At 34.5% G+C, this 26,940-nt stretch overlaps 1 protein-coding gene across 2 annotated transcripts; it reads right to left on the reverse strand.

Moving 5' to 3' along the window:
• On the reverse strand, window positions 1-25,075 carry LOC147070010 (sodium-independent sulfate anion transporter-like). 2 transcript variants are annotated; one of them, XM_085949676.1, is made up of 11 exons: window positions 24,388-24,800; window positions 14,317-14,487; window positions 12,899-13,119; window positions 12,230-12,377; window positions 11,034-11,198; window positions 10,695-10,856; window positions 8,649-8,749; window positions 6,539-6,724; window positions 2,712-2,885; window positions 1,901-2,151; window positions 1-126 (listed from the first exon to the last, which is right to left on the reverse strand). In XM_085949676.1, the coding sequence occupies exons 1-11, from the start codon at window positions 24,653-24,655 to the stop codon at window positions 123-125; spliced, it is 1,851 nt and encodes a 616-aa protein (XP_085805802.1). In that variant the 5' UTR covers window positions 24,656-24,800; the 3' UTR covers window positions 1-122. The 2 variants fall into 2 exon arrangements, with proteins under 2 accessions (XP_085805802.1, XP_085805801.1); XM_085949675.1 differs by lacking the exon at window positions 1-126 and having other exon boundaries at window positions 1,433-2,151; window positions 24,388-25,075.
• Window positions 25,076-26,940: the final 1,865 nt, after the last annotated feature.

Below are 26,940 nucleotides of genomic sequence, written 5' to 3' on the forward strand. Positions count from 1 at the left end.
GGAGTCTTCGCCACTGCCATCCGCAGAGTGTATATGTCAAAGGTATGGGATCCTGGTATGACCTTCAAGAAGACCGGCAAACGACAGGGATTCTTGGAGGCATCGTGTGGTGTTCATATGCTCTAACTGAGGAGAAGATATAGTCATAGATGATGAAACTTAAATACAACGTAATGAAAATGACCTTTGACACGATATAACTATAGGAAACTATTTAAATTGCCACATAATATAATGATTATAATCTACTTTTACTCTATGTATTTTTGAGATATCAAGAATCGAGATGAAATTCTGTCAAATTATTACCAACAAAACTGTCTATAAACCATGCAACCAGTTCAGTAGTGTTTGAATTATAACCAAACAAACAGATTGACAGACAAACAAACACTTCAATTTTATTAATAATATAGAAGCTAAAAACAATAATTATCTGTATTCGTTGTCAGTGTGTATTTGCCATTGGTGAGTGCACATAGTGCCTGAAGATGCCTAAAGGCGAAACCCGGGTCACAAAAATAACTCAACTGGAATAGTACAAAACTCAATTCAATTAAAATTTAAATGTACAACCTCAGTCGATAATATTAATTTTAATATAGAAGCTATTCGAAAAATTGTTAAAAATATTTTGTCACCAAAATACATACCTAGCTCAATTAAAAGTAAATAACAATAATTTTGAGCTTAAAACATTTTTATACACCTTTTCTATCAAGTATCTGATAATTCTGACATTGATAGCTCGGTAACCGTACACTTCGATGTATGACATTTGGAGAAACGATTGTTGGCAGAAAGATATTAATATGTATATTAATTAATATAAAAGAAAATAATTATAGTAAATTATAGGCCGTTTACATGTGCATGGATTTACTGCTGACAGTACGTATCATTGCGGCTATAACAAGAAAATGCATGTATTGTCGTGCAAGTTGCAAGTATACATTGTATGTATGGATCAAACGAATTCAGTGGCTTCTGAATTTTCATGTGATAGTTGGAACTTATGTAATATATGTGCCTGCACAGTAGAACGATAGTGATGAACTACTAACAGAGCATTTTGACATTTAGCAATTTTCACAACCTATCATCATACAATGACAACAACGCGTCTCCCTTACGCTTGAAGAATGTGATTGACGAGACAGTGAGCACTTTTGCGTGTATTATTAACAGTTATTATCACGATAGTTTAATAATTTAGACACTATTGGTGCCAGGAAATCAAAGCACGTGTACAGGCGCTATTATGTTTTTGCCTGTCAAGCGTAAAGTATTTAGTTTTAATATTATTTTAAAACTAGAGCAATATGTATATTTCTGATAACTGATTAATCCCTCTTTTCAATATATCCATGAAAAATAAAATTGGACATGCCAAAACTTCTCTAATATTGATTTTTTTCATTTATTTTTTGTTAAATTTTAACCATGTGGACTTATTGGTTTTTGTTGTTAGATGCCACATATTAACAATCAATAATTTGTCCACATAGGATCATTATCCCACAAGATCAGGTCCATTTCAAATTTTAAATATCTATTTTTTTGTATGAATATTTCTTTCGGTGTACTAGTCAAAGCTGAAAGTTTGCTGACTATAGACAATGTTCAAGCACTATTAATAAAATTGATGATCTCTAAAAACCGCTATAAAGAGTAATCAACAATTAATTAATAATACTCAGCTGTCAATTACAAATATTAGTGAAATAAATCAATATTTAAAACTTATCTAAAGAATTATTGTCAGATTAATGTTTAATTTGTCTTATTATTATCATTGGTTTTATCACTCATATCTTCCATTATTGACTCAATATAAACCTTCTCTTGATTAATCTTATGATCCATCAAAGGTTTCTCAGATTCTTGGCTGATATCGTACCCTGATTCTGAACACATGCTCCCTTTCTTCCTAAACGCTTCAGATAGAAGTGGGAAGGTTTCCAGTCGGAGTATTTCATCGGCTTTCATCATGAACATTACGTCCAGCATTTCTGTCTCCGATCGACAATGGTATGTATTGGGATTGATGGAGGTTAAGGGTTCCAAGACGGCTATGATCTTCGGTGACACATTCATAAAGACAAGCTTTTGGTTACGCTTTTCAAAGTCTTTTGTCAAATCTTCCAGGCCCTGAAATGTTAAATAATATGATCATTTACAGAAAAAGGTCCCTTTGGGACGGGAATTTATTATTCTTTTTAAAGGCGATTGAGGGGGTTACCTGCGGTTACTCTGCTCAATTCATTGTGTTCTTGCACAATTTGGTTAAGACAGGGCTTAATGAATTTTAAAAAATTAACCAACAATACACGTATTCTTAATCCAACGAAAACAAGTAAATATGAATGAAAAAGTGTGTACAATTTTGTAGTATTGCCCAAAGTATACTAAAACTATTATGGTTTGGTTGGTTTATGCACTGTTTAATTGATTTTTAAAAACTAACTAACACCATCTGTAAATAGTATTGACTAAAGAAATCTGACATTTATCCAGGGTGTACGGTCGTAATATAGAGCCAATTGTTGTCTTAGTTCAATAAAAACAAATATTTATAACTAACAAACAGTGTGCACTATTTATGGCGGATCTTATCAGCCTACCTCCACCCTTCGCTACTGGTACATAGATGGATATTATTATGAATCTTAGTAATTATCTAAAATCTTTGAGTGTGTCATTATTCTTACCTTGCAAGCTGAATAATCAATTGCTTGAAACTTGGAGCAGTCAATGACAACTGGCAACACATTTTCACCTTCCATAATGGCTGCCTTCAAAATAACATCCTTCAGGAACGATACCGACAGGAAGTACAGTCCAATTTCCGGTGTAACGAGAACATATTCGCACCCAGTAGATGTCTGAAATAATTAAAAAATGGTAACAAATTACTTTAATCATCGGCAGATATATTTTCAATGGCAAGAAATAACTAAGTGAAGTGCTCTTTTATTTAAAACTAGCTGAGCCAGCTGGCGGTCGCCACTCTGTCTCGCTAGGTCTTGCAGACGGCTTGGCGGTGTTGGATTTTAATATAATTGTGAAGTGTGCATAGATGGCGCCATAGTTTTCCCTTCGGGATGGGTTTTTTATTCACGTCAGACAGTTTGACATTTCACTGATTTGTCAGTTTTACGATTTGCAAATCTTCACTGCCAATATAAATTTGGGCTCATATGCGTAGTCTATTCAGGAGTCTGGCCTTCACAATATCGTCTTACACCACCTTAGGCTGCTATGCCTAGCAGAACAGCTGGCAATCGCCGATTACTACCACTGTCATTTTAATTTTAATACAATATATGTGTAGGTATGTGCAGTTAAATATGATAAATAATTATACATCTCAATCATTCAAATATAAAGCAATATATTATGTGAATATCATAAATATCGATCCAATATTTCCCATTGAAATAATAGAAGGTTAACAGTGTAAAAAATAAATTTAAACTTTATTTTGTTTTATTGTCTATAAAAAATAAATGCTTGCAGTAATAGAATAATATTTAAAAAATCAAAATTTGAATTAAAAATTAACCTTAAACAATACAGTTTCCCGGTGCGGGATATTCATATCGAGACAATAGTTGATAAATAATGAAGCAATACATATTATATCTGAGAGGAATAGAACAATTCTGATAAGAATAGGAATTTATAAGACCTAAAGATGTGGAATCAGCTTAAAGAGGCCTTCATCCAGCAATGGAATGATACAGGATTGATACAGACAGATAAATATAATATCAGCGATTTTGATAAATACAGCAATTTATATGACAGAAAGGAGTAGAATCAAGCTAGGGAGGTCTTTATTAAGCAGTGGATTGGTTCAGGTCGATGATCATGATGATGATGATATGAATATGTAGATAAATATAATATCACCGATTTTGATAAATACAGAAATTCATATGACAGAAAGGAGTAGAATCAGGCTAGTGAGGTCTTTATTAAGCAGTGGATTGATCCTGGTTGATGATGATGACGATGATGACGATATGAATATGTAGATAAATAGAATATCACCGATTTTGATAAATACAGCAATTCATATGACAGAAAGGAGTAGAATCAGGCTAGAGAGGTCTTTATTAAGCAGTAGATTGATCCTGGTTGATGATGATGATGATGACGATATGAATATGTAGATAAATATAATATCACCGATTTTGATGAATACAGCAATTTATATGACAGAAAGGAGTAGAATCAGGCTAGGGAGGTCTTTATTAAGCAGTGGATTGGTTCAGGTCGATGATATGAATATGTAGATCAGGGGCTCCTAACCTTTTTGTACTCTAGAGCACATTCTAAAATATCGGTAGGGTAGCGGGCACCAACTATTTTTAATCGACAAACTCCTTCCATAACTTCTCATTTTTCCATAATTTATTTTCTTATATTCATAATTTATTGATAAATAATAAACAAAAATGTTTCAAAATAATAAAACTATTATTCAAATTGCATACACACAGAGAAATGTGTTTACAAAACGTAACTTCAGTATGCAGAATAAGATCATGTTTTTTATCTTCAGTATCTTCTAACAGGGCCTTGAAAAGTCAGTGTTGCAAAGGAGCTGCTCGAATAGAATTGTTTATTTTTGTAACTATTTTCATAACGTGTTCAAATGGCAACACAGAGCTTCCTGGTGGATAATACAGTGGTAGGACATAAAGTTTGAAAATGATTTATCCTTCTTGCAGAGGGCAATAAATCCTTTGATTGAAATAATATAGCTGTCACTAGTTTCATGCTATCATTATTTAAAACAGGCAAATTACATTAAGTATAATATCTTCGCTTCCATTGCAAAATTGTATATCTGCAATAGGGATTGCAATGCCGGTATATCAAAACCGTTATTCAATTATTTATCGATACCGAAATACCGGTTTCAAAAATCCAATATACCGGTATTTTCAGTATTAAGAAACCATACGCGTATATGTTTTTCAACAATGAATAATTATTTGATGTTATTTTTTCATTACTTACTACTGTATTGTATATTAAATTTAGTGTATAAGTTTTATGCTGCTAAAACGCAAATATATTGACTGAAACCAACAAAAGTTAAATGATATTAAAACAAAATCCCTCAACTTAATACTTCTAGAATAAAATTGTTGCGATGAATTAACATATTTCGAAAAAGAAAACTATCGTGGCAAATATATCAAATTATTCTATGACTATTGATCCAACATTGATACTACATCAAACAAACGTTGAATTTCACAGATTTTTCTGTACTTACCAGGACTATAGTATTTGTAAAAATTAGCAGATCTAAAATATTATGATCTATTACTAACTCTAATTTTAGGTTGCTATAAAATAGTATTTTAAATACATTTTAATAGTTATATTTATTGATAGGTACTTTTTCTATACTTAATATATTTTGACAAATACCGGTATTGATATATTCATTCGGTATTGCAATACCTAATCTGCAAAATACCTATGCGTTTTTAACATTTTTGTATAATAAAACCGCAAAAATCGCCTTTACACACATGCAAAATAACATAATTTACAAAAATTGCATTTTCGTTGAAATTATGAAAACCTTTTTTGAATTGATTCAAGTGTCATACATTTTTTAAACTGTTTTTGTGCTCCTCCGAAAACTTGAGATTTTGCAATGGAAACGACGATATGTGGCATTTATTATATTATATTGTAATTAAATTATGTTCTCCCAAATCGATAAATGTTTAAAAAATGTTTAACGGGCTCCGTTCACATGAATGTCTAAGCGTTGCGTCTGACCCCTCCACATGCCTTTGACATTTTCCCTGTAAGAAGTGTAGGAATCAGGCGGTGGGGGACGCCTTTGCGGGGCATAGGTCTTTTGGTTATGTCATACTGGCTCTAAAAGACACCAAATCTTCGCACTAAAAAAGTAAATTACCATTTTCACTACTAAGTGGTGCATTTGGCATGCACAGGGTGAATGTTACTCTAACAGAGTTTCATAAGGAATGGTTGTTAGTCATTCGCCCATGCGATTTAGTCCTTTTAGTGGATCAAACACACATTGAAAAACAAGATGCGTTTTTTTGCCGGCCGTGGAATGAAATCCATGGCTCATAACTTGAGAGACAGAGATAATAAATATACCAATAATTAGACCACTGTGGGTGTAAACTCTTCGCCAACGCTGTACACATGCAGAAAAACTGATTGAAGGGAGCGTACGTGAGAAATTCATTGCCGTACATTACTTATAAAATTATTATACTTAATTATTATACTTAAAATATACCAATAAAATTTGAAAAAAATTCTTATTTATTTTTCAGTATAAAGTCCTATTTTGTGTATCAATGAACGCTTCTAGAAAATTTTCCATCTGAATTCAGGCCTTTTGTCTGGCTATAAATTACCACACAAATTTTTTTATACTTAGTGAATATCCAGATTATTTTCAACACGCGTGAACCTCAGTCATGAGGTCCTAAAGAAAGATAGTGACACCTCAACAAATTTAACTTACCCGCGAACGTTGAATCTGCACACTAGGCCTCGCTGTCAGGTATACGAGATATGCAATGTTGACTATAACTCCAACCAGGAGTCCGATCTCCACGCCTTTGAGGAGACTCGCAAAGTAGGTGACCAGTAGAAGGAAGACGTCCCATCGGTTGCCCCTCCACATCACCCTAACCACTTTGTAGTCGATCTGCCGAGGGACAGAAACAAAAAGATTATTATCAAAAACATAAAATGTAAGTTTTGATGGGGTTTTTGTAAACACAAATTTAGTTTTCGGTATTATATTGATAACTGACGATGGCTGAGCGGCTTACGTGTCGGCCTATAATGTCGCGGGTCCCATGTTCGAATCCTGGGTCTGACAAATACAGATATTGTTTTTCAACTTGTGTTTAGAGTCAAAGTATAGTCCTAATAGGTTGAGCAAGTGGCTTATATCCATTTCACGTAGGCCCATACTCTCCTATTAGGATCGGATATGGTCAAAAGAAGAATATCAATATAGATAGAACATAATATTATAGGCTTATATTATATAGAGCATGATTTCAGAATATAGCAATATATTTTGTTTGAATTCTACTCAGTCCAAAATATATTTACATAATATACATATTTTGTATTTTTAATGAAGAATGCTATGTTGTTAAAAGTTATGGATATGTGTATAAAAAATAATTAAATTTATTTAGGATTTCAAGAAAAATTATTATTATTGTCCGGCAACTTCATCTTGGCTACGTGGCAAATCTGTAGGAACTACGTACACCTAATCGAATTTCCGGTTTCAAATTAGGAACGCCCCCAAATTTTTCATTACATTTTTGACACTTCGTATTGGACGCATCTATCAATTTACGTAATTTGAAGCTTTTTATATTCAAAAGATGTCTAAAACAATACGAAATGATATTCGAATTATTATCAGTAAACTTTTGATATATTGCGAAGAAGAAAAAGAGTCGTATTTAAAAGGCGAGCTTATACAATACTTTCAACAAGCCCATTTTACGGGTTCCTGTCATGTCAGGTATGTCAAAATTCAGTGTTGTAATACTAGAAATATTTCCTCAAATACTGGAAATTATGTTTGTATATTATAAAGTTATGTGTGTCGTAATCTATTTTATTAATATTTTTAGACGTATAATAATTAAGTATAAATGATCATTAGTTAGTTAATGAATTGTCCTATTTTTTCCTAATTATTTTCCTAATTTTTAAACCGATAAGGAGGTACATATTGTTTTAAAATTTATGTAAGGTGGATATAATTTAATTTATAGAAAATTATTTTCACAGTATGTGTTTCTACAACAATTTTACTAAAAATACGATATAAAGACATCATTTGTAAATTATAAAACATGTGATTGGGTCATCAATATAATATTGAATATGTTATATCTTTCACTTCTACTTTTTTACTCATAATTTGTGTTCTAGTTATTTAATTAATAAATACCTGCAGCAATATTATCAGTTAATGTGGGTTCAATGATACATTTCCTTCCAAATTCAATAATTACGCTGTATTAATTAACCTAATATAATAGTAATAATTAAGAGGTGAAATTATTTGAAAAAAAAAATTCTATTGATATTTATTGAACAATAATTAGACTTATAAATTAATGTACTTATAAACTTACTGAGAATAGAATTGATATAAACTTAAAACCTAATTTCGCGGGATATGTTTTCTCAAAAAATGACAACACTGTGAAATATTCTATACGCGATAAGAGCGACTTCCTGTTGTCGCCGAAATAATGTTGTCGTACAGTAGTGACCTATAGGGTAAAATAAATGTCAAAAGCATTTAACCGAAATAAATCATTTACACTCCTCTTTTGTCGATTCACTGACCACATGGCTAAGTGTTGACTGAATTCCTTATAAAATTATTTGAATATGATACACACAACACCTTCGTTAAAGTTTACATCGGATATCAGACGATTCTTATTGAAAAATAGAAATATGGATGTGGGAGGCGTTGCTTACTAAGAACATTACAATAAATTTTAAAAAATGTAGATCTACAACAGATCACCCAGAAAAAATTAATAATTGTGAGTTTCTTTTTATATCAATGACTATAAACTCACCATAAAGACGACAGCGCATATGAGAATGGCAGCGAGTGTTGCCCTCGGGATGTAGTAAAAGTATTGCGTTAGAAACGTCAACGCAAGCAGTATTAATCCACCTAAAATATAATATTGGTTTCAATTTATTGATGTTATTTAAAACAAAATTTACTAATCAATTAAACACAGTGATAAATAAAAAAATGTGTGCATTGTGATTCACACTAAAGAAGTTAAACTTTTTGTATGATTTTTAATGAAGAATTATATTTAGCTTCGAATAGATCAATAATTCTGAGTCTGAAACATATTTGTCTAGATGTTATGATGTATTCCAAGCAATGACATTAATATGGACGAAGCATCTGGAAAAAAAAATGACTCTCACTTTCTTGTCGGGTCTGCCGAATGGCATAATCTGTTCTAACGCCATTACAATAAAGGTGATATTGCTATAAATTCTCAATGCTTCTTGTCGGGTCTGCCGAATGGTTCGGTTCGAACGGGTTCGCTCAAACGAACATTGATACTAGAAACACTGTTCTAACGCCATTACAATAAAGGTGATATTGCTATAAATTCCCGATGCGTGATAACGCATAATGGATATTGCGTGACGTCTACCTATGCACGTGCGAATGTTACGTTTGAATTTACTTGCTAGCTACTGTACTGAGTGCGTCGTCTATTAATAATGTCATTGATTCCTAGTATTAAGTACATACAAATCTTGGGGTTATCAAAAGTAATGTTTATTAACCGGATGGCTGCCAATAACGTCTTAAGACGCGAACTTTTTCGTGAATGGAAAGCCGCTCATACAAAATGACGTCTTTGGACGTACCGCTTTAAACGGGATTTTACTAACGTAAATCAATTATTTTAAAGATACAAATCATAAACATTTTACTTTTGTTATTATGGATAAATGGCGACACAATCGGCGCACTTTTCATTTATTTGGAAAGTTTTTATAAATAAACTGTAATATATTTTTTATTTTTGCAAGGTACCGCCATACATACACCTACCGGCAGTTAAACACCCCTGTTGACTGCGTCAATTGGAATTAACCGGCATTTTGACCGCAAACTCTCATGCAATATATTTTCAACAAATTTAAATGTCAGTGTATCTTGCACAATATAATATGTGGAATTATGTCCATAATATATTGATTGTAAATATAAAGGCTCATTTGGATTTCATTGCGGATGATCCTACGCAGGGAATTGGATTCAGGCATTCACTTTTTGTTTACGTTATTAAATTATGTTAACGCGTGTGTTTGAACATGTACCTAACCGAATTTTTTTTTATTTTTTTTTAAACGGTACATGTTCAAACACGCGCGTCAATATTATTTTACTCCCTACTTCAATTATAGTTTGTCAATTTATGGCTACGGCCGTATGTTGTAGCTTAACCACTGGGGAATGACAAAAGAAATGGCGTATTTCAAAAAAACACTACCTTATTCTTAGGTCAATAATTATTATAAAGCAATCATTATTCAAAAGATGTTTATCACACTTGGATGGTCAAAGACAAAGCTTATAAAAGTATCTTTAGAATCATCATCAAATGAGTTAATCTTGCCGATTTTTTGAATAATAAAATGCCTAATTCTTGTCAAATTTGGGATCACAGAGATTATCAATATAACTTTTTATCGTGAATATTTTACAAAAATTATCTCGTAATAAATTATACTAATGGTTTCATAAATGCGTTTAAAAATTAATAAACGTAAAAAATCTTAACACCACTGCACAGTTATGTACCGAAATATGACTATATTCTAAAACATTAGAGCGAGAGGTTTAAAAGAATACTATTTTATGTAACAAAAATACTTTATGCAGTCATCAAATGTTTAAAATAACTATAAAGGATAACAAGGCTTCAAAATTATATAAATAGATTATCTACAACGTTTAAGGAGTGTCCAGGATCATGGTTTGAAAATACAATAAAAACTCAATTTTGACCTACGACGAGCACGTGGGCCGTTAATTAGTCTTCATTAAATGTCAAATGAGATAGATATCTCAATAGTTGAACCTGAATATATTCCTGCAAATGGTGTTTTGACTCCGCTAGAATGGCTGACGGCAGATCTGGTGAATGCTCCGGTAGTTGGCATCGATTGGACGAATGCGCCCATCACTTGACATATTCCTAATGTCACCATTTCTTGTGTTGCATCCACTTTCTTGTCACTAGCTATAAACAATTTAAAACATTAAATGACATTACACCAATATATGTTATTAATTGTCAAAAGTCTCTAAAAACAAAATTCTTGAATTATAATTTTTTTTAAATTTACATAATGTGTAGGTACCTTTTATAACCAAAATTCTGAACTGTATAGTAAATAAAATAATAGATTCCACTTACTGAAAGCCTTTGCGATAGCGATGTTTGCCAAAAGTGCTGTCAGAGGTATAACAATGATGCCAGTGCCGAGCTTCGAACACATGTCCACAAATGTAGCTGTATGATTTCCTTGCGTTACGCTGAACCTCGGCGGAGAAAATGAGGGTAACCCCACAGGAACACGATCTAGAAGACAAATTTAAAATTCATAGTTTTGTCAGAATCGAAGAGATAAGAAAGCGAACCAGACAGTATCTCATCACCTCCAAAGTAATAATGCACCATCGAACTTGGGTTGTAAACATACTATCGTTACCAACATAATAATGAATTGTGGGACGATGTACTATTGTGTTGGAAAGACTTGGTCAAAACAGATTGATTTTTAATTTCAACAGTTGCACCATTTTTGAAGAGTAAGGTTCGAAACAATACCAATAGACACCACCCAAATCGCAGATGGTCCACACGGTTCTACACTACAGACAAGCCTTATTTTTTTCAACAGTCAACAATTAACAGTGCACTCATAATGTCGGCACGTTTCTAAATTGAGCATTGAGATTTATTTTGAAAATGTAACCATGTCAATTTCGAGCGTTATCCCATGCCCATTCTTTATTAATGTTTTATATTTTTTTTTCCTGACCATATCCGATCCTAATGAGATCATATGGACCTCCACAGTGTGGAGGTTTGTATTAACAGATTTTGTTTTTAAGAAAAATGGATGTCAGCCACATGTTCAACCTATGTGATATTATAATACACTGATTCATACACAAATTGAAAAACAATATGTGTACTTGCCAGACCAAGGATTCGAACCTGGAACCCACAACGCTTAAGCTGCGCAGCCATCGTGAGATTATATAACTATGACAAATTGTGTTCTTTGTGATTTTTAATGTGTAATGTAAATTCATTGTTTGAATATTAAAAATTGTGACCATGGTGGAACCATTTTTAAAAACACAAAACTCTCATATTGAATTTTTGCGTAACCTTTTGTCTTCGTTACGAAGGTAACCAGAAGTTGTAAGGATACATTATAAATCTCTCAAGACAATCCAAAAGCCTGCCTTTTCTTCAAGTCATCCAAATTCTGGAAACCATAGAAGCCGTTTAAAATTATTTACATGTGCTAGTATGATTTGAAAAGACGTGAGAAAATTTGTGCCCTAGCTGAAGACTAGAAAATGAATAAGTTATTTTACCTGATAATAGATATGGAGCAGAACCATTTGACTCCAAATGATATGACAGTAGAGAAGTAATGAGGACCAGAAGTGCGTTCCGACTTATTGATATAAACCACAAAGCTTTCTTTGTCACCTTGTTACTGACTGGCAAATCTGGTAATTTCTGGAAAAATAGCATTGTTTCAAATATTAATATAAAATGATCAAGTTTTAAACAAAATAAACTTACATCAGAAACCGACCACGAGAAATCGATTGGACAATGTTCAGAAAACAGTATCATAACATTCATAACGTAAGTCGGTATTATGAAGAAATGCTAATGACTGACTTTTAGATGAACATTCATTTCCAATCATGTTCAATACAATTAAGCTTACTAGGTCTTAATTAGGTAATTACTTGTTTACATGAATATTAAAAAATGAGTTAGAATTATAACGTCTGTACACGTGCATGGATTGACTGGCAATAATAGTGTATAAATTAAACTATCGCGACAATAACTGTCACCCTCCCATCGACACGTTGCAGGCGAGACGAGTTTTGATGTGAGAGCAGGCTTAGGATTATTTTATATTTACAAAAAGTTTTTATAAATTCAAATATAAATACAATTTTCATTTATCAGTTGATAGTATTAAATATTCATAAAATCGGTGTGGTAAATTTAAATTATCTTACCCGTAATGAAAACAAGAAGATCATACATGCTACACCAAGTACAGCATCCGGCCATCTCGCCATTTGATGTTTCTTATACAACTGTACTATGTTATCGGCAAAGTTTTCGGCTTTGAATCTCATTCCCAGGATCCCTTTGACCTGCGATATCATTATGACTGATGCCATGGCCGATGTGAATCCACTGGTCACCGGCAGAGAGATGAGCTCCACGAGAAAACCTAAACAGAACAGAAACCATGATGTTTGTAGATATTAAAAAATCAACTGGGTGTCTTATCGTATGTGCAAATACAGTCAGTTATGTAGATAAGTATGTAACAAGTAAATACACTACAAAAAAATCCAAAGATAACTGTTGTTGGTCGGTGATCAGTGAAACGTGTATGAACATTATGGATAGGCATTAATTACAACACAGGACAACTTGTAACAGCGTTGTTGACAGCCACGAGGCCTGTTACGGACTGAATGAATTAGGGCCGCTACAGGACGCAGTCGTAATGGAATACTTAATGGAATGATTAATGTAGATGTCAACTATGTTTAATATTATATTTATATCTTAAAATTGTTTTAATGCTACTCAAATAAATTGTTCGTCAGTGGAATAAAATCTGTCCCTATTCATTAATTACCTACCCATTCTAGTTTCGCTTTCTACTTTCTACAAAACAATAGTTCTGCTTGTAGAGGATGGAAATAAAGGGCATGATAGATGGGATTCAAAATAATACACCCTCTCACTCTGATTTCTAATATTGTTCATTTTAATTATAGCCCGGAATAGCTGTTAACAAAAGTAACTCAAATATAATATGACAGATTCAACAAAAACCTATTATCAATACCACGTATGTACCAAACACTCAAAAGATACATAGACTATAATGATGCTATTAAAAAGATCAACAATGTGATGAACGGCATCATTCAACACAAACCACAGAATAATATCGAAAAATGTTGATAATTTAATGTTATAGCACCTGTACACATGCATGGATTTACTGGCACCAAAAGTGTGTAAATTAAACTATCGCGATAATAACTGTTTACACGCAATAGCGTTGACTGTCTCGCCAATCTCATTCTTCAAGCATAAGCGAGATGCGTTGCTGTCATTGAAAATTGGTTAACATCAAAATGCTGTGCGCGGTAAACCTAGTTAAAAAAAATCCGGCAGGCTCGCTACTATCCTCCTACTGCTTCCAACTATCGCGTGAAAATTCAGAAGCTGCTGAACTTTTTTGATCCACGCATGCAATCTTGCAACGTGTATCGCATGTATTTTCTTGTTATGGCCTGAATTATACGTACTGTCAGCAATAAATCCATGCACGTGTAAACGGGGTATTAAGTTAAGAAGTGAAAATAAGAAAACAAAGATATCCTTTATAAAAATGTATTCAGCTCACCCAATCTCAAAATGCCCATAAATATGATGACACATCCCGATAGGAACCCGAGTAAGACGACATAGTCATACGATAGTCCTTTGCAGTATTGAAGAATTAGGATCGCCATTAAACTTGTAGGTCCAATAGAAACCTCTTTTACTGTTCCGAATATTGTGTACAGCATCGTCCCTGAAATATTGCAAACAAAAATAATTAATATAGGATCATCACGGAATGAAAAATGATTGTTATAGTAATACACGGATACAAGCGGTGTTTGTAAATATCACTGGCGAAGGGTGGAGGTAGGCTGTTAAGATTCGCTATAAATAGTGCACACTAAACTTTGTTGGTCATATGTATTTGTTTTTATTGAACTAAGACTACAATAATTTACAGATGGTGTTAGTTAGTTTTTAAAAATCAATTAAGCCCTGCCTAAACAAAAACATAATAGTTTTGGTCTAATTTGGGCGATACGACAAAATTGTGAACACTTTTTCATTCATAGTTATTTGTTTTTGTTGGAATAAAAATACATATTACACATATTGTTGGTTCATTTTTTTATTTCATTAAGCCCTGCCTAAACCAAACTATAATAAATAAAAAATATTATTCTATCTATAAAATATTCAAAGTTATGTATGATTTAATTGCATAATTTTAGATATTTTATAGATAGACATATATTTTTTGACTATCTATTATGGCTTGGTTTCTCAGGGTTTAATTAAATTTTAAAAAATTTTAAAAAAATTTTAAAAACTAACCAACACTTTCTGTAAATTGTAGTCTTATTTCAATGAAAACAAATATGTATGTCAGAAAAAGTTTAATGTGCACTATTTATGGAGGATCTTAACAGCCTACCTCCACCCTTCGCCACTGGACTAAATATAATGTTATTAATTTAATTTATTTGTAACATAAAACACTGACATCTGTGATATCCACTCATATAACTTTGAGATATAATGCACAATGACATTTACTAAAAGTCACAAAAAGTAACATTTAAAAAAAAAGATGTAAGTACCTATTGAAATTTATGAGGAACCTTGGTGAAAATCACTAGATTAGGTACAATCTAACATACATAGAATAAGTTAAGGTATTTTATTTCCAACGTGCTGGGTGCAGGTTCCCCATGGCTAGCTATTAAATTAGTAATAGTATTTGGTTTCACGCACGGCCATCTCTAGTAGACAAGCCAAACATTTTCTCTCTTGCCAAAACTTTGCAGTCCTACTTCGTAGCTATCAAAATAAAAATGTATTTATTTTTGATCGAAAATAAATAATTTAACCAGATTTTGTACGAACCTAATGGGTTGAGCAAGTGGCTATCATCCATTTCATTTCTCGTAAAAACAAATATCTGTTAACCCTTAAATGCATGATAGCAACTTTTTAAAGTAGTTTTAAAATGTATTACTTCTAACAGTGGCACCTGTGAATAAAACCTATAACTATTTTCTTAACAAAATTTGTCTACTGCAGGTAGCTGTAGGTTTTTAAATAAAATTTCATTCATACACAAAAAAAAAAAAATTTATTAATAAAAACCATGCAATTAAGGGCTCACAACCTTCACTTTGTGGAGCTCATATTATGATATTATTAGGATCTAACATTGTAAAAAAAACTTTGAAACCTTTATATTTCAAAGGTTATTTATAATGTCCATTAAAATAAATACAATACAATAGTTTTTTACCATTATCCTAATTAATGCGTTATGTTCTATGAGATAATAATAATAATATGCATAATCTAGTTAATTCAATAATTAACAAAATATTTTTTTTATTATTTCGATAGCCACAAAATAAGACCACTGGCGCCAAACTTTTTACTTATATTTATAGCTGGATTTGATCAAAATTAAGGCGCAAATGTCTTTCCTTTTTATTATCAGTAACAATCGTCTTCGATTATTTTTTATTGTTTGTTAAGCAGTATTTTCTGTAGTAGGTATCGGTACAAGTATGCATAGATATAAGTTTTGTATTACGTAAAGGGCGCATTTTTATTACTGCGCAGGCCGCTAAAACACCTTCCTACGCCCCTGTGTATACGCATTTTTATCCCTCTCGAAATTAGACACTCGATTAACTTGGTCTGATCTGAGAATTCCGCTGAAATTGAGAATCCAGAATATAAACATCCAGGCTTTGAAAAAATCACTTCCACCAATAAATGTTTTGTGACCTCACCGAGTCGAACCCGTAGGCCCCGGATGAGATGCCAATGCCTTACGCACTGCACTACAATGGCCACCACAACTATTCCTCATAAAAAATCTGTACAACCTCCGGGCCATATGCTCCGATTAGGATCAAACATGGTAATTTGCCCTTTCTCTACGCCCTCGATGGCCGAGCGGCTTAAGCGTCGGCCTATATGTTGTGGGGTCCCAGGTTCGAATCCTGGGTCTGGTAAATACACAATATATTGTTTTTCAATTTGTATTCGAGTCAGAGTATGTACCCAATAGGTTGAACAAGTGGCTAACATCCACTTCTCGTAAAAAAAATGTTAATATAAACCTCCACTCTATGGAGGCCCATAATAATATGATCCTATTAGGATTGGAGATGGTCAAAAGAAAGAAAGAAAATTTGCCTTTTTTATTACAATATTGTTTTATTATTTATTAACTTATTAGCTCTGTGATTTGTGATTATATTTTTAAAAACGTTTTTCATAGCTCGTATTCTTATTTGTCCGGTGGTTCTTTGTCCGGTACAAATCTTGCAATCGATTTTGACTAACTTCCCGACTAGCTAGATATTTGAAACTTTTAGAATATATCAGAACACGATGCCAATGCATTCTTTTAATACCTACTTTTAGCCATCTTTAAGCAGAATTGAATTCATTTTCAGTTAATTCTGTTTTGTATGGAAAGTTATTTCAGAAAAATCCGTAAAAAGTAAAAGACTATTATTTTGTTGCTAAGAGGGTGGTCCTGGCAACTAAATTATTAATAATGTGTATCATTCGTTATTATTACAACGTTTTTCTTAGCTCGTATTCTTATTTGTCCGGTGGTTCTTTGTCCTATACAAATCTTGCAATCGATTTTTAACTAACTTCCCGACTAGCTAGACATTTGAAACTTTTAGAATATATCAGAGCACGATGCCAATGCATTTTTTTTACTTTTAGACATCTTTAGGTAGAATTGAATTCATTTTCAGTTAATTCTGTTTTGTATGAAAAGTTATTTCGACCCATTATTGGTTGTTAGGGGTCTGGGGTCCTAGCAACTAAATTATAAATATATACGTGCGTTACTATGAAAATTAATATGACATGTCTATACACAATTTTTTTGATCGTTTAAGCTGGTCAAGTCAAGTTTACATTATGCTTCAACAGAAAATTTAAAAACGTTGTATATAAAAAGTTATTTTTATCTTGTAATTATGTGATTTGGTTTCCGATTTCGTTTCTTACTCATTTTTTTGTCTTGCTATTACCAAATTATTTTACCCGATTAAAAAATCTTTTTGTGATTATGTGGTGAAGGGTCGTTATACAAAAGGTGGTCGCGACCCAAAAACGGTTGGGAACCAATGACTTATAGAGACCTTCTTCCAGCAGTGAATTTATCCAAGCTGATGATAGCAATTACAAATTATATTTTAATTACTTTTGAATTAGATACGTAACCGAACCGTCTCTAATGAAATGACAAATACGTCATAATAACTGAGATTGATTGCTATATTATCTGAGATGTTAATTACCTAGTATTGACAAAACGTTGAAAAATAACACAGATAATTCATCTGTTAAGACATTATTATTAATGTTTTGTATTAAAGGCTATATCTCAGCTGAGGCATGGTCTAAAAAGATCTTGACTAGGCGATGCGCGGAATGCGGGTCGCGGGTGCAAGTGACGGAAGCCGGACGAAATATAATTTGTCATAAAAGTTCAACATGCGTCCTTTTTATGTTTTTAATAATAATAGTATATTCATTGACATGTTTTCTTTTTTAAGTAAGTACATACGTGAAGTTTTTTAGTCATCTTTACACGATTTAAGAATATTTTCATCCGACGCCATGACAAAACGAATCGACGTGCAGACACCTCGACTATCGCTCTCCGAATGGCAAAGCAGCCGTAATTTCATTCTACATACAGTTGAAAATTATTTGCCGTTTCACTTATGTACGCTCTTAATGATAGTAGATATAATATATTCTTCGTGCTATTAAGATCTGTTTATTAAAACTTCTGCATCCAACAAACATAATATAGATACAGTGGTGGCTCGACGACTTTCTAGGTGGTGAGGTTTAGCCCAATGATATTATTAATGGACAACGCACTCAGTACAGTAGTTAGCAAGTAAATTCGCACATAGCGACATTCGCACATGTATAGGTAGACGTCACGTGACAAAATTTCTCAATTTCCATTAAGCGATATCACGCATCGGGAATTTATAGCAATATCACCTTTATTGTAATGGAGTTAGAACAGTTTTTCTAGTGTCAATGTTCATTTGAGCGAGCGATATTGATATTAAAATATGAATTATGCAATTCGGCGGACCCAACAAAAAGCATCGGGAATTTATAGCAATATCACCTTTATTGTAATGGCGTTAGAACAGATTATGCCATTCGGCAGACCCGACAAAAAAGTGAGTGTCATTTTTTCCCAGATGCTTTGTCCATATTAATGTCATTGGTTTAGCCATTAATTATTAAATATACACACCTGCCTACTTTCTCATATTATACGTAATTATGTACCAAGCTGCTTATAATAATATGATTTTATTAATGAGGACATAAATAAAGAAAACAGTCTGCCATCATTGTTAGTTATACCCATCTTAAAGTTTTAAACAATGTATTAGTGTATAAAAAGGAAGTGTTCCCGAGATAAATCCTCAGTGTGCTTTCTATTTTTACCACAATAACCCAACCTTTTAAATGTCAAGACCGAGGTTCTTTATCATTGAAGTTAATCGCCCCACCAAATCACATCTCCCCGCACCATACCCGGCTTTAACCCGTCTATCACGGGACCCTACGTTTGGACGTAAAGCATCAATAATATTGTATTACTGGGAATGTCTCAGGAACAGTTAAGAACGTTGAGAGCATACATCAGTGAAACGGCAAATAAATTTCAACAATAGGTGGAACGAAATTTCGCACTCGTTGCCAATCGGAGAGAGGTGGTCGAGATGTGAGCACGTCAATTTGTTTTGTGATGGCATCGGAGGAATGTATTCTTTAATCGTGTAAAGATAACTATAAAATATATAAATATAAACGTCAAAAAGAAAACATGTAAATGAATATATTATTACTAATATAACAATAAACATAACATTAAATGGACGCATGTTGAATTTTTATGACAAATTATGTTTTGTTCGGCACGCGTCGTTTGCACAATTTGCGCGTCGCGTAGTTCGGTTACGATCTTTTAAGACCATGCCTCAGCTGAAGTATAGCCTTAACCAAGACTCAGGTCACCATGCACTCAAGTGTGCTTTGACTAAATTTACATCCCCATGGGAGAGAGGAGAACATAGAGGCAAAATTAAAAAATATGGTAAATAACACAAACTATTACAATACTGCCGAAAAATCTAAGCAAATAGATCTACAAGTTGGCAAATTTGACGCCAAAAATTTTCTAAATGCAAAAAAATGGCTGTTGTGGCGACCAGGTCTGACGGTTCGATGGTGCCAACAGCTGACTTGAGCATGTCTTCCCTTTCCGTATATATATTTTAGGACATTCCCAGAGGATGTGGTTTGCATCCGCTATTTATCCACTACAGCAAGCCCAAGCTCATAGGGTCTGTCAGCGAAGCCATAACAAATTAACTAGAAATGTAATGGTTCGGAGTCAAAGCGACTCCATTAAAGATGTCCATTCGCCATTATTTGATGCCGTATGGACATATTTCTTTGCCAGTTTAGTCTGTAGAAGTCTATCCGATTTTCTTTTTCATTCGGAAAAAATATTTTTAGGTGTCAAAATCAACATATTTATAGCTGTCTAGGGTAATAAGTATCGCTGTGTAAACTGTTAGTCGTGATAAAGTGTTATAATATGTAATTAATTGATTAATTAACTCAATAGACGTGTAGTGTCTACCTATATTATCAATTCGTGTTATCAATTCAACAATTATAATAGGTATATACTTTCGTCGTGTCTCTTTCATGCCACCTTCGAAGCGTGTCCGGAAACTTATACGTATGCAGTTCGCCGTATCACACTTCACTATGAAAATATATTGCATCGGAAATATATCTTCTTCCGACCATGTCTGATCCTAATAAGATCATAAGGGCCTCCACAGAGTGAAGGTTTGTATTATCAGATTTTGTTTTTACGAGAAATGGATGTCAGCCACTTACTCAACCTATTAGGTCCATAGTCTGACTCAAACACAAATTGAAAAACAATATGTGTATTTGTCAGACCAAGGATTCGAACCTGGGACCCACGACACTATAGGCCAACGCTTAAGCCGCGCGGCCATCGTGGGATTCATGTCTAAATAAAACACGTGTTTTATCGGTTTACACTTTACAATCTACAGGAAGCCAGCATCAAACTAATTTTGAAAATAGCCGATATACTGGATTATTTGTTAGGTTAGATTATGTTAGGTTAGGTTTTCATTTTTTAATTCATGAATTTTTCCAAATTCAGCTATGAAAATTGAATTAATGTTCATATTGAATCAATAAAATTGGAGACCGTATAGTATACGGCATAGTTTCTTAATCGGTGGTCCGCGAAGATTTTTGGGTGGGCCGCAAAATTTTTCTGCAGTTCAAAAGTAGTTAGTATAGATAGACACTATTGTATATAATTATAGTCATAAATCGTTTCATAGAAGGGCGTGGTTCACCTAGAAACCCAAAATTTGGGGTGGGGTTGTATTATATTTCGACAATTGTTTCAAAAATAGTGTAAATATAAATATTTATTATTTCATTCCAATGTTGATGGTCCGCAAAACATTTTTTGATTTTTTTTGTAGTCCGCGGATGTAAAAAGGTTAAGAAACATTAGTATACGGGACATCTCTTTCCGATAGAAAGCTCACGGCAAACTGTGCCACGGCGAACTGTTTTACGTACAATTTACATGTAATCTCTTTGAGGAAGATGAGGTATCAGTAAATTTGTGAGCATTTATGAGTAGCAACTGCAAGTTTGTTGTGTCTTATTATTTACTTTTCCAGAGAATCTATTTATTTAAATAATACGTAATGACAATAGACGATAAGATAAAGAAATGTCTCTACTGAATGAAATAAGTAGTCAGTCAATAGTTTTGTGTAGAAAACACATATATTTTTAACGTGGCTAAAATACGTGACGATTTACGGAATTTTGTACGCTTATTTGGCTACGATCTGTACTACGAATACTCAACCAAAATAATTGGAAGACGCGCCTGATATGTCGAATAGGCTGTGATACCATGGCCCCCACATCTTACAGCGCCCCCCCAGGCCAGGATGTTTCATGCCCCCCTACCTACCGTTAAGGTTAATGGCAGTATGATGATCTACAGTAGTATTCCCTAAATCATATTCCACGGATCCCCAGGGTTTCCAAGGTAAAATTAAGGGCATTCTTTGTATTTTTAAAATAAATTCACTGATTGATATATCGGCACTCGTGACGTAATCGATTTGTCTGAAAATTTAAAAGGGGGCCTCGACTATTCAACACAGTCAAACAATTATTATTAAATTATAACAAAAATCAAAGCATAAAAAACCCTTCAAAGGGGTGCATAACATAACCACTCAAAGATATACATAACCTACTTGTACACAAAAAATAAACCACTAATATTATTGTGTATCATTACTGTCATCCTCAATTTTAATAATGTATAGTTGGATGTGATTATCAAAATCAGCCAGTTCGTCCCTCCACTGTCCCGGTTGCCATTACTTAGAACACTAGTGTCTAGAAATGTATACGTATGCAGTTGGCCGTATAGTATTGAGATCAAATTTATGTCTAAATAAAAAATACTGAAAAATAAAAACCATCGGAATACAAGGAAAATAGTGTCAGAAGTAAATAATACATATTATGTAGGTAAGTAAATTAGAAATACAATCAAACCGTATATATTTATATACAATTCTGAATGATTCAAAAGTAGGTTACAAGGAGGTGCTCAAGTATCGAGTCGTACCAAAGTCGTACCTATCAAATATTAAATTATTTTCCTTATTGAATCTAATAGAATTGGTATATTATTCTCTGCCCATTATCCACGAACAACGCGTAATTTTTTTGATATAAGTGAAATACGGTCATCTCTTTCCGGTACGACAGCTGACGGTAGGCTGTGATACGGTGAAATTTAATACATTGAAGTTAATGTCCCTACCAAACCACACCGACCCTTTATCACATACCTACAGTCTTTATTATGCCTATCACATGGCCCTGCGTTTCGATGTCTTCTTCTTATTGTGCCATCCCCTAGCGGAGGTCGGCCACCATCAAGGCGATCTTATCTGTGTCGTGACATCTCTTGGTTTAGCGTCCATACTTCCATACCATAGAAAAGAATTGAGAGCACATAACAACGTACCATACGCAGTCTCAGACCTAGGTTAAGATCTCGATTGCTAAGGAGACGTCTCATTTTGAGAAAGGCGCTCCTTGCGATCTTAGGACATTCCCAGAAGATATGGTTTGCATCCTGTATTTATCCGCTACACGGACATGTTGAACAAGTCCAACCCCATAGAGCCTGCCATCGAAGCCACAAAAACTAACTGGTGTAATGGCCATTCGCCATTATTTGATGTTTGTTAAACACGTATATACGTGCCTGCCTTTGGTGGAGGCATGGCCCCCACATCCTGAAACGGGCCCCCAGGCCCCCGCTCTACAGTAGTGTTTACCAAATGATGTCCGAAGTAAAATTAAGGGTAATCAATGTATTTTTAATATTTTTTTTGTATTATTGAATACAATATCCACTTGAGTTATGGAGTTGATTTGAGTTTCCCCATTTCCACCCGCCATGTATATGCAGCCGCAGTTTGTGCACGGCCGCCTTCCATGACGCTATAAACGTGTCAAAATAAAAAGATTTTAGTGCCACACTTACTTGTCCCAAAGCGATGCTGCAAGGGACTGATAGCAACCATGCACCTTAGTGCTTAAAGAAAGAGTTTTAGAAAATAAAAAAGAATCTTGACTTGCTCTGCCGTCATTTATCATGACATGAAGACGTGTCCTCTGTGCCCGTGTACTGAAACTCTGCCGAAACAGAGGAGTCAGGTATTGAAAGTGATGAATCTAAAGAGGGATCGGAATTATTCCGCCCTCCATATGACGTAGCAAATTTTTTAAATCCCTCAAAGCTGTCCATGGCTGATATCAAGTCGGCGTGGCCGATCGGGCCCGTGTGTGGACGGACCCTGGCAAACAGCTCCGCACGGTCGGAGTTGTCGAGTATCGACACACAATTATTACTATTAGAGTAAATTTGTGATGTATCTTTATCTCACTTATCTGGTCGATCCAGTGACGTCCCTAGATAAAATGCCACCCCTAGACAGCGCCAAAATGCCGCCTCATTTTTTATACATTATTTTTATCACCTTTTCATGAGTCCAATATCTAAGAAATGTGTTGTATGGATACATTACTAACAACATATCAGACTAATTCGCAAATCTGCACGTGTCGTTTCTGGTCACCAAGGACGTCGAAGAGCAACGGAAGTAAACAAGATATCGCGAACCCGACAAAACCAGTGAGCTGATTTTTTTTAATGGAGATATTTTCGTTATTACTAAGTTTATATAGGTATTTCTATAAATATTCCAAATGATTTTCCTCGATTTCCCGCCTTTCGAGTAACTGCCGCCCCCAAGCGAAGCTCAATCTCCCTACCCCCACGGGACGTCACTGGGTCGATCCGCCACGCTGGGTCCCCAGGCTAGAGCTCAGTCAGCCCCCCCTTTATGGGTGGAGGTTTCTGCCAGGTCTGCAATACGTATAATTTACTCATAACCTTGAAGATTAACAATCTTATTCTTACCCATAAATGAAGAATACAGTCCATACTGCGCCGTGAGATTCGCCAGTGAAGCATATGCGATGCTTTGTGGAATCAAAGTCAATCCCAATGAAATCCCAGCAATGAGATCAGCGACCCCTGTCACTTTGTCGTATTTGGGCAACCACTCAAAAATCGGCACCCTCTTGTACAACACATTTCTGCACTTAACTTTGAAACCTTTTTTCTCAGCCAAAATATCGCGGCCCTTCTTGTATTTTTCCTCCAGCTCGAATATATCGCTTTTCATTGTGATGAAAAACTCTCAGATATATGTAATACAAAAAAGAAACTACTTCTAACAATACTAGATAATATTATGTTATACGTGACGCATCGCGTTACATTGATACCTAGTAGCAGTAATCTCAAATGGAAAATTACAGAGTCAATATTAATTATAAAAGAAAACTGCGCTTGGTTATATTGGTTATATTAAATTAACAATAAAAACACCCACAAAACACCATAAACTAAAAGTAACACTGAATAACAAAAAAATCTAAATTTGACTTGTTAATTAATTTTTATTTAATCTGTTCGGTTTCGTTGGAAGTTCTTTGATTTTTTTCACATATTCTAGACATTGTCCAGAGAGAACAATATTAATTACTAGTGACTTTGCGAAGAGGTCTGTTACCCTACTAACACTGAGTTTCTTGCTGTAACTACTTACAATTTCTTTAGTATCTTATCTTGTCACCTGATGCTGTATTGTTTGTTTTAATTAATTCTTTGATGGCGATAGGAAGTTAATTTTGAGCGTACATATTTTTTGTTCAAGACGTGGCATAGCCTTAGTTCTTAGTATAGTACATCTATAAATTATTAGAAAATCATTTGTATAACATAGTGTATGCTGTAATGATTAGGTATACATTAATTTTTCAAAAGGATAACAACAATTTATTATATTTGGATATTAACTTGCACGATAAATCGACTTTAAAATTAAATACTAATAGTATAAAAAAATACATTATCGTGTCCGGAAATTTGTACGCATGCAGTTTGCCGTATCATACTTCACTGTGAAATATATGGTCGTATATTAAAGACCGTCCAACCTCTTTGGGTCGTATAGTACTGAGATAAAATCCATATCTAAATAAATTACGGTTCTTGTCGGTTTACACTGTTTACAGAGAGCCAACAGCAAACAAAATATACTGGATTATTTGTTAGGTTAGGTTTTCATTCTTGAATTTTGCCGAAATCGGCTATGAAAACTGAATTAATGTTCATATTGAGTCTAATAAAATTGGAGACCGTATAGTATACTTAGGCATTGATTAATTTAATAAAACGCAATTTTTTTCTTCTTCTTCGATGGCGCTACAGCTCAAGTCGAGCCCTGGCCTCCTCAGGATTCGTAACAGTTGGGTTTTTGCAAGGTGGGATTGTGAACCCCACGCTCAACCCCCTTTTCGGAGGGCTATTTCTTCTTTCTCCGTTAGTCCTGACCGAACCTTCCACCAGGGTTGACTACCTAATCTTAGGTGTAGTTGCTCAGGCTTCCAGGGTTCACCACGTGGAGGTGGAGATAGGAATTGAGTGGGAGAGGCTATGCGACACTATCAGGATACAGTGTCGTGCGGTACGCATGCACTACCCCGTTAGATATCCTTGCATTTTTTTAGTACTTACTTATTCCACTTTTATTATTTAATAAATTTGGACCGGTTTCGTCCGCCTCGTGTGTAAAACTCCCACCTCCGCTCCCGTTATGTATATGCAGCCACGTCATACGCGGCCGGCTAACATAACTCTTACGTGTGCCAGATCAAAGTATTTAAGCCCTTATTTTGTCCCGAGCAGAGCCGCACGGGACTGGTGATGCAACCTTGCACCGAAGTGCGAATGCATGATGTTAATTTATATGGCAACTATCAGAGTGACTTTAATTTGAAGAGTCGCAAGGGGAGTCGAGAGTGTCCCGCTCCCTGTACGCTCTGGCGAATATAGTAAAGGCCGCAAAATTGGCCTCGGTTGCCACCATGTCCGCGTGTCCTATGGGGCCCGAATAGGGTCGGACCCGGGCAAACAACTCCGCTCGTTCGGGGCCCATATGTGGACAGTCCCACAGGACGTGCTCTGCGTCCTGCTGGTCGTGTCCACATGAGCAACCCGACCCATGTCTTACCAAACCAAACCCCTACAGTTTGGACGCAAAGTTTCCATGGCCAGTCATGAATTGACTAGTTCAGTGGGTCGGCACCAGTCTCCTCGTCATGTGTCTCACCGAGACATCTGGAAAGTATAGAAAAGTCTGGCGGCCCTTAGGGGTGGCCACCCATCTCGCCTGCCATGCCGCATATACCTCAAAGGGACAACCGATCCGTCTATGACTAGCGTGAATTATTCGTATAATAGTTACGTTATCCGAGGCGTCTGGATCCTTAGAATCTCAAATATGCGCATACTGGTATAACGTAAACATTATAGGAGAAAAATACGTGAGTCACTTCCCATACGATAAAAGTAACCATGTGGTATTTTATAGCGTTTATTCGTTCTAACGCTTTTCCTTATTAA

Source organism: Rhyacophila brunnea, unplaced genomic scaffold, assembly GCF_057557595.1.
Source record: "Rhyacophila brunnea isolate RB1 unplaced genomic scaffold, BYU_Rbru_1.0 scaffold_22, whole genome shotgun sequence".
NCBI classification, from domain to species: domain Eukaryota; kingdom Metazoa; phylum Arthropoda; class Insecta; order Trichoptera; family Rhyacophilidae; genus Rhyacophila; species Rhyacophila brunnea.